The 15,706-nt window shown below is 37.2% G+C and overlaps 2 protein-coding genes across 4 annotated transcripts; one reads left to right on the forward strand and one right to left on the reverse strand.

Annotated features, from left to right (window-relative positions):
- Nucleotides 1–663: 663 nt before the first annotated feature.
- On the reverse strand, nucleotides 664–5,174 carry LOC103929231 (putative lipase ROG1). Of its 3 annotated transcripts, none has more exons than XM_048570717.1 (10): nucleotides 4,716–5,172; nucleotides 3,378–3,445; nucleotides 2,969–3,042; nucleotides 2,484–2,762; nucleotides 2,101–2,264; nucleotides 1,946–2,001; nucleotides 1,784–1,836; nucleotides 1,536–1,656; nucleotides 1,247–1,344; nucleotides 664–861 (listed from the first exon to the last, which is right to left on the reverse strand). In XM_048570717.1, exons 1-10 carry the CDS (start codon nucleotides 5,033–5,035, stop codon nucleotides 790–792), a joined length of 1,305 nt encoding a protein of 434 aa, XP_048426674.1. In that variant the 5' UTR covers nucleotides 5,036–5,172; the 3' UTR covers nucleotides 664–789. The 3 variants fall into 3 exon arrangements, with proteins under 3 accessions (XP_048426674.1, XP_048426675.1, XP_048426676.1); XM_048570718.1 differs by having other exon boundaries at nucleotides 2,969–3,039; nucleotides 4,716–5,171; XM_048570719.1 differs by lacking the exon at nucleotides 664–861 and having other exon boundaries at nucleotides 1,246–1,377; nucleotides 4,716–5,174.
- Nucleotides 5,175–12,285: 7,111 nt separating this feature from the next.
- On the forward strand, nucleotides 12,286–12,801 carry LOC103929241 (pathogenesis-related protein PR-1-like). The gene has a single exon (XM_018642998.1). It carries the CDS (start codon nucleotides 12,286–12,288, stop codon nucleotides 12,799–12,801), a length of 516 nt encoding a protein of 171 aa, XP_018498514.1.
- Nucleotides 12,802–15,706: the final 2,905 nt, after the last annotated feature.

Genomic DNA, 15,706 nt, shown 5'->3' on the forward strand with positions numbered 1-15,706 from the left:
GGTACGGAATATTGGACGGTCAAATATCAACACATGTACAAAGTGAGTGTGAGATGAGAATGCTTCATTGAATGTGTGAGTACACAAAAAATGATTAGATTAAGAATGAGGATATCCGAGGTAACTTAGGAGTAGCTGAAATTGAAGATAAGATGAAAGAAAATCGATTAAGGTGGTTTGGACATGTGAAATGACGACCTACATACGCTTCGGTTAGAAGATGCAATTACGAGACAAAAGCTCAGGGACAAAGGGGTACACAAACACAAAATCACGTTGTCTTGAAACTTCAAGCATATAACATATTTGGGTGGACTAAATTGCAATTCTATGACACTAAATTCTACATTTTCTTCGGCATGTACTTGAACTTCCTTTAAATTGTCAATCGAGTACACCTAATTTCCAAGATTTCTGTGTGTACGGCATAAAATTCCGACTTCAATTTTCACCTAATTTACAAGATTTCTATGTGAACGGTACAAAATTCCTACTTCAATTATCTCATCCAAACACATTGATTTTGTAACTTTTAGGTACTCTCATATTGCCTAAAAATTGAATGTGAAATCTTGATCCTCACCAGAATACCAGACAATAAAGTAAGGTGGAGCATCCCTCAGGCTATAAACCATGTAGATGCACTCATTTGGAAAGTAACAATTCAGGGAAATGGCTTGGAACGATAACGAAAAATTACCCATCTCTGCCTTTACATTTGACAACAAATATACATCCCAGTATCCATTGCTGAATCACCTATTGGAAAAAATCGAACTTACACACGACTTAGAGAAGGAAGCAATCTATCATATGGAAAACCACATCCGCACCATCAGAATTGAACCAATAACTCTTCACCTGTATGCATGAAGGAGTAGATAGACGTAAGAAAAAGAAAGCGCAAAACACAACACGATTCGTTATGAAAATAACTTGTTACTACTACTTACTAGTACAGTTCGTTGGGAACTTCACGTGTATAAAAAGGCTTAAAACCTATGAACTAACTTCAACTCAGTAGCATTCTGCCTATAGACTATCTCTGAGTTAAAATGCCGTCCTTCAATTTTTGGTATAAAACAAAATTATGGGTCTACCGCGAAAAGGAAGTGTTTGGACCTTTGAAAAATTTATAAGTTTAAAAAATGAGCTCACAACAAAGCATTTTATGTGTTGTATATTCCACTAATAAAATCATACAAAGTGTAGAAAAGCCATAGGAACAGAGCCAACCAAAACTTGCCTGAATGGTATTATGAGCAATATATCGTTGTGTGCTTTTCTTAAAGCTAACATCCACGCGTTCCCAAGGTATCTGAGTAAGACCTCTAATCATCTCCTCTACACGCAGGAAGGGACAAATGCAATTTCAAACCGAAAGTCAATTTTGAATATATGAAATCATAAAAAACAGTATTATGTCATGAAGTCTTAACCATCCCCGCCCAACCCTCATCACCATCTGGGAGAAAGCCCAGGTCCTGAGATTTTTCAATAGTAAGGACCAACTCAGCAGAGAAAGTTTGACAAACCTTCCAAGTCTATGTTTAAGTCTTGAGCACTTGATGATGCTTTAATATGAATTTGATCAGAAGTTTCTCGCTTGATATATACGATATGTGGATATCTCTCATCGGTTACAAGGAGGTTGGACTGCAAATAGAATTGAACAAAAATACAAAAAAAAAAAAAGAAAAAAGATCGAAGTGAGTTTGGAACCATAACAGATAGGTAACAGGCATGCAAGACATGAAGTGAAGAGTAAACAAGCAAAACCTACCTTTGGAAGTTCATATTGACGCCGGATTGATGATGTTCTCCACCCAACCATATCTTGAAAATAAGTGTACATAAACAAGATTTCCTCTGGTTCCAAAATGAAAATACGCAAATATACCATAGATCCAAATTTTAATAGCAAATTAAACAGGAAAAAGGATACAATCATAATTTACATTAGCATATGCCACACGACGCTTAAATGCACGTAATGCTGATCTGTACAGGCAAGGAAAAGATTATATTACCATCTACAAAATGATTATAATTCAAATCTTACATGAAATTGAGGAGTATTATGGACATACTAATACTAACATGAATTTTAGGTCATCACAGTCATTAACCATTCGAAGAAGAAGAGGAGGTCTGCCATCATCATCATCTGTTAGGAAGAGATGCTTCCCAGATCTCCCAGCAATAAAGTGCGCAGTTTGAGAAGCTCTTCTCTCGAGAAAAGGAAGACCACAGAGAAATGGGAGCTGCGAAAACAAAGTTAACAAATCAGATTCACGTTCACAAGACTCACATATTTTCTGAGAAGATTCTCTAATGTAGAATGGAAGTAACAAAAACATTAGGAATTCTTCAATTCGCAGCTACTTTTCATCACTACATACTCTATTACTCATCATTTGTGTGTGTAAATTGTTCAATTTTGTTTATCCATAGAAAATATAAAGAAAATAAACATATCCTACCTGTTTATTTCCCCTTGAACCAAGATGTGGTGTTGCGACCGTTATAAAGTTCATTGCTTCCAGTCCAGCAATTGTACCATGGTGAGGCTGGTCAATGGATTGTGTCAAATTATTTGTATGCCCATCAATTACGCAATAACCATTTTGACCCGAGGGTTCTGATTTTGGAAAAGGTTCATACAGCCTTCCGATGGCATACCTTGCAACCAACCCACCTAAGGAATGAGCCACAAAGGATATTTTCCGCACCTCAGACCTCTTTCTGATGACAGCTAATACCTGCATTCCTTTTAACTCTGTAATTTATGATTTGCCCATAGTTTTAAATAAATAACATTATAAAATTAAGATTTACCTTTGTAGTTTTCTTATACATTGTGAGTACCATAAGCGTTATTATGATTAAAAAAAAATGCCCACTTTAGTATCATAAACCAAGGCATGCTATGTTAAAATATGCGGATTAACATGCTATTACCAAATACCTCTTCAGCTAGCCTCTCACCCATCAAGTCAACACCATCAAATGTCAATCTTGAAGAGTTACATTCACTACCTGCTGGAAAAATTCCAAGTCAGAAACAATCATGTATTCTGGAAATAATATGATTCCTGAAGTAAATTTGCAGCAAACAAGGAGGAGCATGCATATTTGCAAGTTTGATCACTAACAGATATCAGATACAGAAGAGACTTGGAAAGGGGTTTTTTTAAGCATCTTTTATACTAAAGTCTATATAGGATTATAGCTTATGAAGCCAAATTCAAACTTGACCCTCCCCAATTACATAAATGTTTACAAATTGAAAGGACACTAAGATACTTGGGTACTTAGTGAATAAGATTCTTCAGTGCACATGTAAGAAGAAATCATAAGCGAAAAGAGGCACTCACGGTGCACAATTACTTTATCAGGAAGCTTTTTCACAAACTGATCTGCAGCGTATCTCCAGTCTGAAGCACTGAAATCATGGAAAAATAATTTCACATGAAATGCAAGAAAAAAAAAAAAGGTTTACAAAATGGCAAAAAGAAAAAAATAGGAATTTAGGCCTCATTTGGTCTCTAGGATTGCATTGGAATACATAACTCATTATATTCAAGGTATATTGAAGATAGAGGCAATTGATTTTTCATTTTGAGGGATTAGACAAGGAAAAAACTTATCCCTTCTAAACTTACCATTTGGTGGGGATTGGAATAGAGAAGTTTCCTTAACAAGTGATCCACCTACCTTCAAGTTGGACACAATTCTATCATTTCTTCCTTCAACATAGCTTCAATATTTTGGGTTATCCAATCCAATCAAGTCCTAGACTCCAAACAAGGCCTTAAAATGAGAATATCTTCAATTAAATAGAGGGCGATATTTGAAGAGAAGTCTGTCAAAAGCTCAAACATAGGAAGAAGAAATATTTGAAATCACAGAATGGCAGACAAAGTAGAGGGTACAAAAGTGATTTAAGGGATGAGATTCAACCCTTGTTCATCTGTACATCCTCTTTGAGGGCAGGTTTTGAGCGCTACACATTTTATGTAGTCATTGTTTTTACACAAGGCTGTACATAAGTTAAAGAACTGAGATTCCCAACAAGGCAATCAGACTTTAGGAGTGTAAATGAGCTAAATCAAGCCATACATTAGGGTGCTTAGGGTTTAGGCTTGGCTTGACGTAAGTATTAAGCTTGAATCAAGCTTGGCTAAAATATTTCTTTCTGAAGTTGAGCTTGGTTTGGTTTGTATCTGGGACGGGCGAATCTTGAGCTCATCCTGGCTTGGTGTGAACACGAGAAAGTGAGTCTTACATGTCAAGCTCAAATGAACTATCCAGCACTCAAGCTGAAGTCAAGTGATCTCGAAGTGATGAAACTTGAGCTGCTTATACAAAAGTTGAGCCTGATTTTTAACAAGCTCAATATTTTGTTCGATTTTGGTCTATCTCTTTTATGCGTCCAAGCACAATGTGAATCCAAGTTTCTCTAGCCTAGTCAATAACCTACCTAAATCATCTTGCCATTAGACTTACTTCACTCCCATCCAATCCAATGTAAGCACTGGCCTGCATTCCAAAACCCCATTTTCTCCCTATCTCCACAAACCCACTTCCCTAGTGAAATGGCAGTTCAATATTATCATACAATCACATTATAATTTAACTATGTTTTTACACATTATCAAGTATATTGAAAAAATAAGAAAGTCCCACAAACTAAAATGGGGAAGATGATGTACCTGCCGATGATCCCATTGACCATAATGACAAGATGTTCCGGGGCGGCGCTGCCCTTGGGGTTGGCGGCAAAGACATCTTCCCCGCCGCTGTCGATCTCCACCTTAATCCCCTGGTGACCGGGGTCCCGGAAGCATCCTCCGGCTACAAATCGGCGGAGCAAGTCCATCCGAGTCCGAGTGACCCACAGCCCACGCTTGGAGGAGCTAAAGCCTAGGTGGTTGCTGGAGCACAGCGCCTCGAAACAGCTGTGCTTTCGGGTCGGGTTGGCGGAACGGAGGACGGGGATTGCGGAATTGAGCGGAGGATTGGCCGCGATCATGTGTTTTTAGAGAGAGAGATTTGGTCGAAAAAGTGTTGGGGTAAAGTATGATGAACAGTGCAAGAATCCTATTTTGCAAATAACAAACATCTATCAGAGTTAAGATGAACCGAAGAAAGTCAGAATAGAACAATCTTGAACTAACTGTGATATTTGATACGGTTCTGTATTGCAATTTCAATCATTTCTATCGGAGAGTTTTAACAAAACACTTTTAGTATTGTTCATTTTTAACAAAAAAATATATTTTTACTCTAAAAAATCACTCATGGTACAATTCACTTACAACACCTTTTTGTTCTTTTGATTAAAACTCAAAATTTTCAAGCCATTTTCATTAGTTTTCCTTTTCTATTATGATATTATTGGACCGTGTTCCCAAACTGAATAAGTCTCCTATTAGTGATGGAGCTAGTTTTCTTTAAAGCAGTTCCACCGGGGAACTGATAGGCCGGCACCTAGCCAAAATAATGGCCCGGCACCCAAGCACCCAACCCATCAGATAGGCTGGCACTCAGCCCAAGCTGGTCTCTACGCTAGCTCAAAATTGACAAAGGCATGGACCGGCCCAATTGACGTCATCTCACGCTTACAACCTCAACCTCCACCTCTGAAGCCAATCATGTTGTCCCTCTCCCCAACCTCCCTCTCCAAATCTCGAATCCTGGAGCTGGAATCATCCTGGGTTTTCTCCAGCTCTAGAATCCTGGCATGGAGGTGGCCAATGTCTTGATGGGCAGCATCGATCTGATGTAGCAGCCGCTTCTCCTTGACTTGCTAAGCATTGCGGTGGCTGGCGAAGATCTCAGCGACCCTGGCCTTGGCTTTGGAGTCCTCTTTTTGACGAGAAGTCATGAGCCTGACTTGCTCTTCTGCCTACCAAAGCTGGGCAGAGAGCTTGCCCACTTGGGTCTGGAGCATTCGAAAGTTGTCGGGAGCTAAAGCCAGGAAAAGGCCCAGGCTCTGGCTAAGGTATGAGCACAATAGCTTCTTTTGGCTGGTGTTGTCGTAGTTTGTGCCCGTTTTCAGCCATGACTGACTGGAGAGACATCGAGAGAGAGAGAGAGAGAGAGAGAGAGAGAGAGAGAGAGAGCTTTTGGGATTGTGTTGGATTGGTAAGTGAGTCACTTTTAGGTGTCCGTGCGTGTTTGTGACTGAGAGGAAAAATAATAATATTTTAATAAAATTGACTAGGCAATTTTTTGTTAGGGGTGGAGATGCATTTGGTCTATTACTGTTCATTGGGCTATATCACTGTTCACTGAGTGGATAAATGTGCTGGGTGCTGGCGCATTTGTGTTAGGGGTGGAAGTGCTCTTATAAAACTTGTATTTATCATATGAGCATGGACGTTCTTTTATATATACACAAACTATAACCAACTCTCACAACTATATTAACCATTGTATTCGCGTTCAAAATATAAATACCGTTAACCATATTACCATTTTTTTAATGACGTAATGCTAAAGAGACTAAATTTTACGATGGGAACAAAATTTTTTTTTGCTTTAGTGCAATTCATCTACAATTTTAATTGAAAACAAATTATCTATAAAGTGGACCTTAGTTTTGTTATGTGGCACTGATATCACAGGTAGAACATATTTTGAAAGCATAAAAACAGCAAGACACTAGGATCAACAATATGAAGCGAGTCAATATAAATAAGAGATGAAACTTATATCTAGAGTACGGAGAAAGGTTGGGATTGGAGACCTCTTGATTGTCTTCTACCAAGGTTCTAAAAATCGTTAGGCGTTAGTCAGGCAGTGGGCAGGGGCCTAGTGTGTGACAACCCATCCCTACTTTTACAATTTTATTAATTTTAAATGAGTGAATTGATGAAAATGCCCTAGAGGAGAGGGTATTGACTTTTGTTGACTAACTTATAGTGAGACTTACAAAATGTTCTTTTAGCATATCCCTGTAGTACTCGACAATACGAACGCGTAAAGGTAAGCAGAATCGAAACCAGATTTATGATAGGGTTTTACGTAACTATAAATCCGAAAAGTACTTTTGTAAAGATTACTATTCATTATTTTATATATTTCTCATAATTATTATGTTATTATTTTAAAATTATTTTGTGAGAAATGAGGGAAGGGAGAGTAATGGACAAAGGAAATAAGGGAGAAAGTAGGGGGCTGCTGCCCAATTGGAGGGGAAAAAGGAAGGGGTTGGCCGAATCGGGAGAGGGGAGAGAAAAAAGGGTGACCAATGGAGAAAGAAGAAAGGAGAGGAAGGGAGAACGGAGAGAAGCACGGAATCATGGATCCCTTACCGGTTCTTTGTGACCCGACCCGCGGAAATGTGGAACCCGATAGATTCCGACAATCCCACCGGCCAAATTTCGACGATTTAAGTCAAGCCACCACCTGGGAATCACTCCACGACCTTCCCTCTACCCATTCCACCCCAAAATTGATGAAATTTGGCCTTGAAATTGTGAAACCTGCATGGTCGATGCAACATGGTTTGTGATGGCGATCCACCAATCCTGAGGCTAACTATGTCAACCACCATCACCAATAGACTCCTCTCAACCTCAGGAGCAAAGCCGAAGCAATGGAGGAGGCATTAGAGCTAGTATGGAGGTCAAATCAAGGACACCCAAATTCTAGGGTTCCACCATATTTGAGGAAATTCTGAACACTTCCTACCCAAATTGGACTTGGCCACAGGTATGAAACTTTCTCCCCTCGTTGAGATCTTCATTCTTGTAAAATTTGAGAATTTTTTGAAATAGTTGAATTTTCCTGCGAGTTAGGAGGGTCGGCCGTCGTGTGCAGTGGTGCATGGCGGCGGCGCGTGGGCAGAGACACCACTTGACCTGCCTAGGCTAATATGGGTGCCCCAATTCCATATTAGACATCCGATTGACGAAATTCCGTTGTTTGGTTATATTTCCGTTAAGGGCTGCCACTTGGTTATTATATGATTCGACGATTTGACCATTGGATCGTCACCAAAATTTAACATGTTATAGTACGTAATATTTCAAGACAATAGGAACTTACAAATTTGGAATTCGACATACAGATCTTCCTGAATTGGATTTCTAAGTTTGTAAAATCAAACGTCGGCCGCCACTTAATTTTAGCGTTTGGCAGAGATCCGACCGTTGGATCGTTCTGAAACTTTAGGATGTTGTTCTAGAAACTTATTGAAACTCTTGGGAAATTATATATCGGAAATATGAGGTGCGGATCTTCCGGATCGAGTTACATAGGGTTGTGGACCCTATCGTCGACCTATGACTGATGGTTGACCTTTGGTCAATGGATTGCAAATCATTCTAGAACATCCTTGGGGATGTGTTTTATGTAAGTTACGTGTTCTATCGATAAGAATTTTGAGACGTGATTTGATATTTGTTCTAGGCGACGATCGATCGTGACGCCGCGACATTCGTGTTAGGGTGTTGTAGTGTGGACTTCAAGTGAGTGAATCTTTTCTTTTATATAGTATATACGTATTTTTTAGTTTCCATTTATACATTGAAAGAGAATTTACTAAAGATGCCTAGCTTAGACTAATGCTTATAAGAATTAAAGAAATAACGAAAAATTATGAAGTGATCATAAATCCTACAGGATGCACATGTATGAATATGTTTATTGATGCCATGATTATACCTATGGCTATGAATGATATTATGTTGATTGAAACTATCGAACCACTATGGCATGACTATATTTATGTTTTATGCTAATCGTTTAATGCACCGGTGTTAGTGCTCGCCCAGGACCAAGGCTAGTCTTTCACATGTATGTTCACATCCACACCGCATGCTCGCCTTGGATCCAAGGAGGTGCCAATCCTGTCATACAGGTTGCAATAGGCAACTCCAACTTGTATGTGACCGCGAATAGTGCCAGTTTTTACGTGATTGTAGCACTAGAGCGTATATCATTATTACACCTAGTCCTGTTCATGTCAGAATAACTCTGCATGAACTTGTGTGTCAGCATGTGTTGATGATCACTTGGTTTGATATGTTTACTTATGCAAAAGTATATGATTACTGACATCATGCACTTATATATGAACTATTGTGCCATATTGATATCTTGATATTTTGCAGGCTACGGTGAGTATTTCCATACTATATGTAGTATGTGTATCTTGGAAACTATACATATTTTATGGCGAGGGGTTATAACGTTTTCAAAGATTTTTATTAAAAATTTATTTTCTGGCCCACTCACCATTGTTTTTCGCCCCTCCAGGTTTTAGTAGCTGAGCTTTCTTATCGACGAGGATCCTTGGAAAATCTTGGAATAGACAATTACCTTCGATGGTATAATTCTCACCCTATCTTATTGTACTATACTTATGGTCTGACATCACGTGTGAAATGAGTTCATTCCCGCTCACAGCGCACTCTTATATTTAGGCACTTTTATGTTTAAATTTATTCACAAATTCCACCACACTATATTTTATGGCTTCGTCACCTTCCAGGTGTTGGCTAACACAACTCGATTCTGAGTCCAAGTGGACATTTCAGGTCGGGGTGTGTCATAGTGCCTAGGCGGCTAGGCGGGCACCTAGACGGCCTAGGCGGGGCCTAGGCGGATTTATGTAAATTTATTATATATCTTGTAAATAAGTGTCTATTTACACCTAAAAAAAAACTATACTTGTATGGATAATAAAAGAACGATAAAATGCAAAAATAGAAGTAGAAGAATACACAAATTATATACATCCAAAAAGTTCAATATTTAAAAAACAGTAAGCATATAATCATAATGAGGAGGATTTGGATGATAGACTAAATTCTTCTTGTTCATGAATGATGATCCTTGCATTGGATTGGACATAGACTAAATTATTTAACCTTGATGTATCTAGTTTATTTCTTTTCTTTGTATGTATCCCCTCAAAAGTGCTCCAATTCGTTTCACTATTGGATGAACTTATAGTAAATCCATTATTTGCAAATTAGGTACACCATTTCCATAAGTATATCACCATGAAACCAAAAAAGAAAAAGCACACAATTAATAAAAAAATATAAAAAAACTGCCTAGGTGCCACCTAGTTCTCCGCCTAGGAGCCGCCTAGCCCGCCTAGGACCGCCTAGGTGGCCGCTAGCTCCAGATTGATTTTTCGAAACAATTTGCCCAAAATCGGGGCGGGCCTTCACCGTCTAGCACCTAAGCGCCGCCTTGGCCAACTTTTAGAATACTGTCTTCTACTCTCTACAATCTAAAATGGTCTTGCTAGTGAATATCGCTTAGCATTGGGATATGGCGTGTATTGCGAAAAACATGAACAATCTATCATTAAATGAAGAATCAGAATCATATAATTTATGTCCTATCTTAATAAGTCTTACCACATAGGGATTATGTAATTGGTTGATAAGAGTTTAGACTCAATTATTTTAACCATATTGGGGCTGCAGGATCACTAAATACTAAGTTACTTACATAATATGTTACTCGAGAATCAAGAATCAAGTGATCTGATTGATAAGTCATTGGTACTCACAATATTTTTTTTTACATTGCAAGCTCCAATGATGCTTCTAAACATAAGGCCTTATTATCTTTATTAATTAATAAAATCCTCGTTGTCAACCAAAAGAGAGTGAAAAGACAACTTAGTCTTCTATCACACACAAAAAAAAAAAATGATGGGCAATAATGTAATTTCACAGGTCCAAATTTTACTGTTTTTTATTAAAGCCTCACCTACAGGTGATGTTAAAATATCTCTAATATTTAAAATTTATATATAAAAAAAAAACCAAAAACAAAAGCCTCTCTCTCTCTCTCTCTCTCATTTTCTAAAAAAATGTGTGTAGGCAAATGCTAATTTGTATTACAGGATTTGCGTAACTTGGATAAGTTACTCGATTAAATGAATGTTCAATGAAAATGTAGTATATTTTGTCCAAATGAAAGCATAAGATGAAGAAATCATGAAATAAACTTATCCTTCCTAATAAGCTGATCCCCACAAAAAAAAATTGAGTGGGATAAGCTTTCTTCTTGATTTCTTCATCTTCTACATTCACTTAAACAAATATATAAATTTGACATCCATATTTATTTTTAACATTCATTGAAGTTAGAGATTTATCCAAGCCAGCCCAATTCTAAATAACAATCCCTCAGCCTCAGATTTCTACGTTTGAGTGTGAGGCTTGCCAGGAGTATTAGAAGGTTTACCAGAAGTCATTCCAGCCTTTGCTATCAACTTATAGCATATTTTTCCTGATTCACAATAATACTACCATTCTCCTTGTAGGAAATCAGCAAACCCAAGAAGTATGTCAACTTATTTACTTTGTTCCTGATTCACAAGGGATATTTTTTATAAAAATAAATTAATTTTGTTGTACCAAGTAAGGCCATTTTTAACCAAAATGGCTAAATATAGCTAGCGGCAAGAATTACAGCCGTGCAAAAAAAATATTTTTAAATGAATTGTGTAAGATCATACTCATATACCATTTCCAACCGAAGGGGCTAAACATAACTCCCTCAATAATTTTTTAGTTTTAACTTTATGCTTTAAATTTATTAGTTAATATAATTAAACAACCGTTGGATGTTTTCAAATGTAGTTGTTGAATTTGAATCAATTATTGCAATTGAGAAGCTGGACTACAAAAAATGGACTATGAGGGAAGGCTACATTTGGAAATGAGTTTTTTGACAAATCAGTTGGAAATAGTTTTTCGACAAATTAGATTATTTTTTTTTTATTTTTTATTTTGCTTTTAAACCTTTAAGTCTCTCTATTGGAGATGACCTAAGAAAGCTGCAAGCTGTAAACCATTAACTTTTGTTCTTTAGACTTCTAGTTTCTCATTGGGAAGAAACTGCTATTCATATAAAGTATAGAGCAGAATATATCTTTGCTCTTATTTATATGTTTCCATCTCCATGGGTTTTTATACGTAAATTTAATTGAATAAAAATAATCACACGAATTTATTCCTTCAAATGGGAGACGAATATATCATAAATTTGGAGCATAAAATAACCAGCGGCCCACCCTAAATTATGAAATTAGAGAAATTAATCATTAAATAACAGCTAAATGAGACTTTGTGGCCTAACTACAAAGAAATGTGGCAATCATTATCGAACATGGGTGCCACCCCGGAGTTTTGACACTTTATACCCCAAAATCCAACTACTACGGCAGCTCCAAATTATAAATAAACACAATGAACCATTCACACAACACTTTCCGAATCAAAAGAATATCAAGACTTTCATAAAATGCATACAACATTGTACTACTGCTTCACCATCACCATTTTTTTGCTCCTTACTATCTCAAGAATTGCAGATGCTGCAACAAGGAAAACCAAGTACCTAAGCCAGGCCAACCAATTTGTGGATCCTCAAAATGCTGCTCGGTCAGCCAGCAGAATCCCACCATTGGCGTGGGATGCAAAGTTGGCAAGGTATGCACAATGGTACGCAAGCCAAAGGCGGTTCGACTGCACGTTAAGGCACTCGAACGGGCCCTACGGGGAGAACATTTTCTGGGGGAGTGGCATCGAGTGGACGCCGGCTCAGGCAGTGACCGCTTGGGTTTCAGAGCGGAAGTCTTACAATTACTGGGCAAATTCTTGTGCTACAAGGCAGCAATGTGGGCATTATACACAGATTGTGTGGAAGTCAACAAGCAAAGTTGGCTGTGCTAGAGTCAATTGTTTTGGTGGTAGAGGTATCTTCATGGTTTGCAACTATGACCCTCCTGGGAATTACATTGGAGAAAGGCCTTACTAAAGTAATTAATTTTCCTTATATCTTTCATAAAAATTGTTTGCTACATGCATATGCACTCCTATACCTTCATGTGCCTTTGTGGCAATTGAGTACGTATCATTATGTGTATTTTTGTTAATCTATGTCCCGTTATAACTACTAAAATTAATAAGAGGTGCATGAACTTTGAGGATGATTGAGTTCATAGTTGTATCATTTTCCTTTACATAGGTTCCTCTTGAATAACTGGTGCCATCACATGGATAAAATCTTTTTTGGTTTTGCATTGTCAGGCCATGTACACTCATTTTAGCTTCTCAGACATTCTTCTTTATTTTAGATAATCAGGTTGATTAAATCAAATGAAATTAACAAGCAAAATGATATCGAAGAAAAAAAACAAAATTAAATAGGAGAGGTAAGAGCCTGTTAAGGGGGCGTGTTTATTGTTTAACATTTCCCTTAGCATATTTCTTATCTGACGATTGGTCATATGACAATTTAGCAATATTATATAAGTGCATAATTTAGGAGTGTCCAATAAGTAAACAATATTTCTCTATTTCGTCACCATATAACACACACACAAACACGCGCGCGCGCGCGCACACACACATATATATAAAATAAAACACACACACACACACACACACACACACATAATGTTTTGTATACATACATATACATATATATTTATTCAATTTGACCTCATAACTAATCCCATTTCAGTATTGATATCATGAAAACTGTTTGAAATGTGCCATAAAGGCAATCATAAGATGATACTTTACGGATAGTTTACATGGTAAACTAAACTAGTTTATTGTAAGGGCAAAGATATTGTTTAAAACCATCTCCTTAAACGTTATACGCTTAAACGATAAGTCCAAGGAATATATAAATAAGAGAATGTGATAATAAAAATGTTAGATTCATGAGGCCTTTCACTTTCGTAAACATATCCTAAACGTTCTTGATCATAGAATTGACAATTGGTCATTGGCAATCTGGATAGATCAACACATATATGTCTTCTCTCCCTGAAGAGTGACTGATCTCGAGTCATTGGTGTGATGACATCAAGACAAGTATGTAGGTACTCAATAGAGAGTGATTCCACTTAACGCGATCAACTAGGAGTTCTCATACTCATGTCACATGAGAACTCATAGTTGGAATAATGCAAAGTCGTCCTTTGACCTGAGACATCATATTTGTCTTGTGGTTAGGTCTTTAGTCTTTGACTATGTTAAAGGCATTCCATTTGAGAGTGCCCATGACATAGTTGGGGTTAACCTCATTCTACATGATCACATCCAGTAGAATACTTTATAAGATTTGGAAAGACTCTCTGGCCATAGTATAAATGAGATTTAGGAAGTCGTTCCTAATCACATCTAAGGTAATCATATAGATAGGAGAATCACAATGGATCATAGACATGAATTAACTATCATCCAAACACTATGATCAAGAGTATTGAATTAGAAAAGGGTCGTATTGCATGTAATCCCAAGCTGAATAGGTTCTGCCATATCTTCTAATTAAATTGGGTAACCATGACATACTACTAGGTGTCACTCATACTTTGTAGAAAGCCCTAAAGATGTATAATCACTAAAGGAAGAATTGAAAGTAAGTTTGAATTCACAATCAATTAGTAAGAGTTCTAATCGCTCACTGCCTTGTTAAAAGAAACCTAATGGATCACACACCGTGTAAGGTAATGATGGAAGGATATAACAAAGATGAGTAAGGACAACTAAAAAGTTTAGTTGTGTATGATCAAGAATAATTAATTAGTTATTTAATCATATGAAAGGTTCTTATTGGGCTTCGGAGCCCAAATGGATTTTGTTCCACAAGGCCCTTTGAGTTTAAGTTGTATGAAAAACTAAAACAAAATGGGAACTAACCTAGTAACTTCTACCAAGGCCGGCCATAGAGAGAGGGAGTGTGATGGTGGAATTATTACAAGTTTGCCACTCACTTGGAAAGAGATATAAAGGCAACTTTATAGCCTTAACCTTATTATGGTTTTCTTTAAGGAAATATGAGAGAACACAAGCCCTCTTTTTCTCTTTAGGAGGCTAGCCATGTAGGAGGGGGATACTATCATCTTCCTCCTCCTATATCACTCATGTTCTTCCCTTAATCCTTCCTTGGTGTCGAAACTTAGAGGCCTCCACGTTTGGTGGCTTTTGGAGAATCCTTTCTTCCATCCAAATCCAAGAAGATATGGAGTTAAAAAGTAAGGTTCATGCATCCATATCCATGGAGCCAAGGAGCAAGAATGCAAAGGAATAAATGCTCTGCAAAGCAAAGAGGTGCTTCAAAGGTATAAAGTATCTCAACTCATTTTTTATTTTGAGTGGAGTCTTGGTTTACCACCACTAATATTCTTTGAATTTCATGGTTTTAGTTTTGTTTTAAAGTGCCTACAAGCATGCTTCCGCCACTTAATTTTCAAATGCATGTGTTATGTTGCTCAGTGAACTTAGTTTATTAAAAATTATCCTTCAAGAAGTGACTCTGAGGAGAATTTATTAATAAAAAATTACGATATGTCAAGGGGACATGAAGCCAAACCCTGACCACTTAAAGAGTTCATAAAAAACAAGTTAAAATCTCTTTTAGCAAAACCTATAACAAGGAAGCTGAGAAAGGTTATGAGAATAAGCAGCTGCAACACAAGGAGGGCATGAAACACACCAATTAACACTGGGATCATCAACACTATATTGGTAAAACAATCAGTAACTTGATTACCCTCCCTAAACATATGAGAAATATGAACCTGCATGGTGGATACCTTTCATTAAATATGTAAATTGATTGTTAGATTTGCTATTTATTTTGATATTTGGACTTTTCATATTTGTAATTAAGCTCATTCTACATGATCAAATGATGAACATTGAAGTAT

Source organism: the organism of the source record quoted next, unplaced genomic scaffold (assembly GCF_019419815.1).
Source record: "Pyrus x bretschneideri cultivar Hongxiangsu unplaced genomic scaffold, Pyrus_bretschneideri_v1 Contig54, whole genome shotgun sequence".
NCBI lineage: Eukaryota > Viridiplantae > Streptophyta > Magnoliopsida > Rosales > Rosaceae > Pyrus > Pyrus x bretschneideri.

Excerpts from the sequence above, each read along its gene's own strand:
- LOC103929231 (XM_048570717.1), bottom strand. The coding sequence starts at position 5,035 with ATGATCGCGGCCAATCCTCCGCTCAATTCCGCAATCCCCGTCCTCCGT. Across the intron at positions 1,837-1,945 it reads TGCTAATGTAAATTATGATT|ATATGGTTGGGTGGAGAACA; the intron begins GTATCCTTTTTC and ends CTTATTTTCAAG. Across the intron at positions 862-1,246 it reads TTGCTCATAATACCATTCAG|GTGAAGAGTTATTGGTTCAA; the intron begins GCAAGTTTTGGT and ends TCATGCATACAG.
- LOC103929241 (XM_018642998.1), top strand. The coding sequence starts at position 12,286 with ATGCATACAACATTGTACTACTGCTTCACCATCACCATTTTTTTGCTC.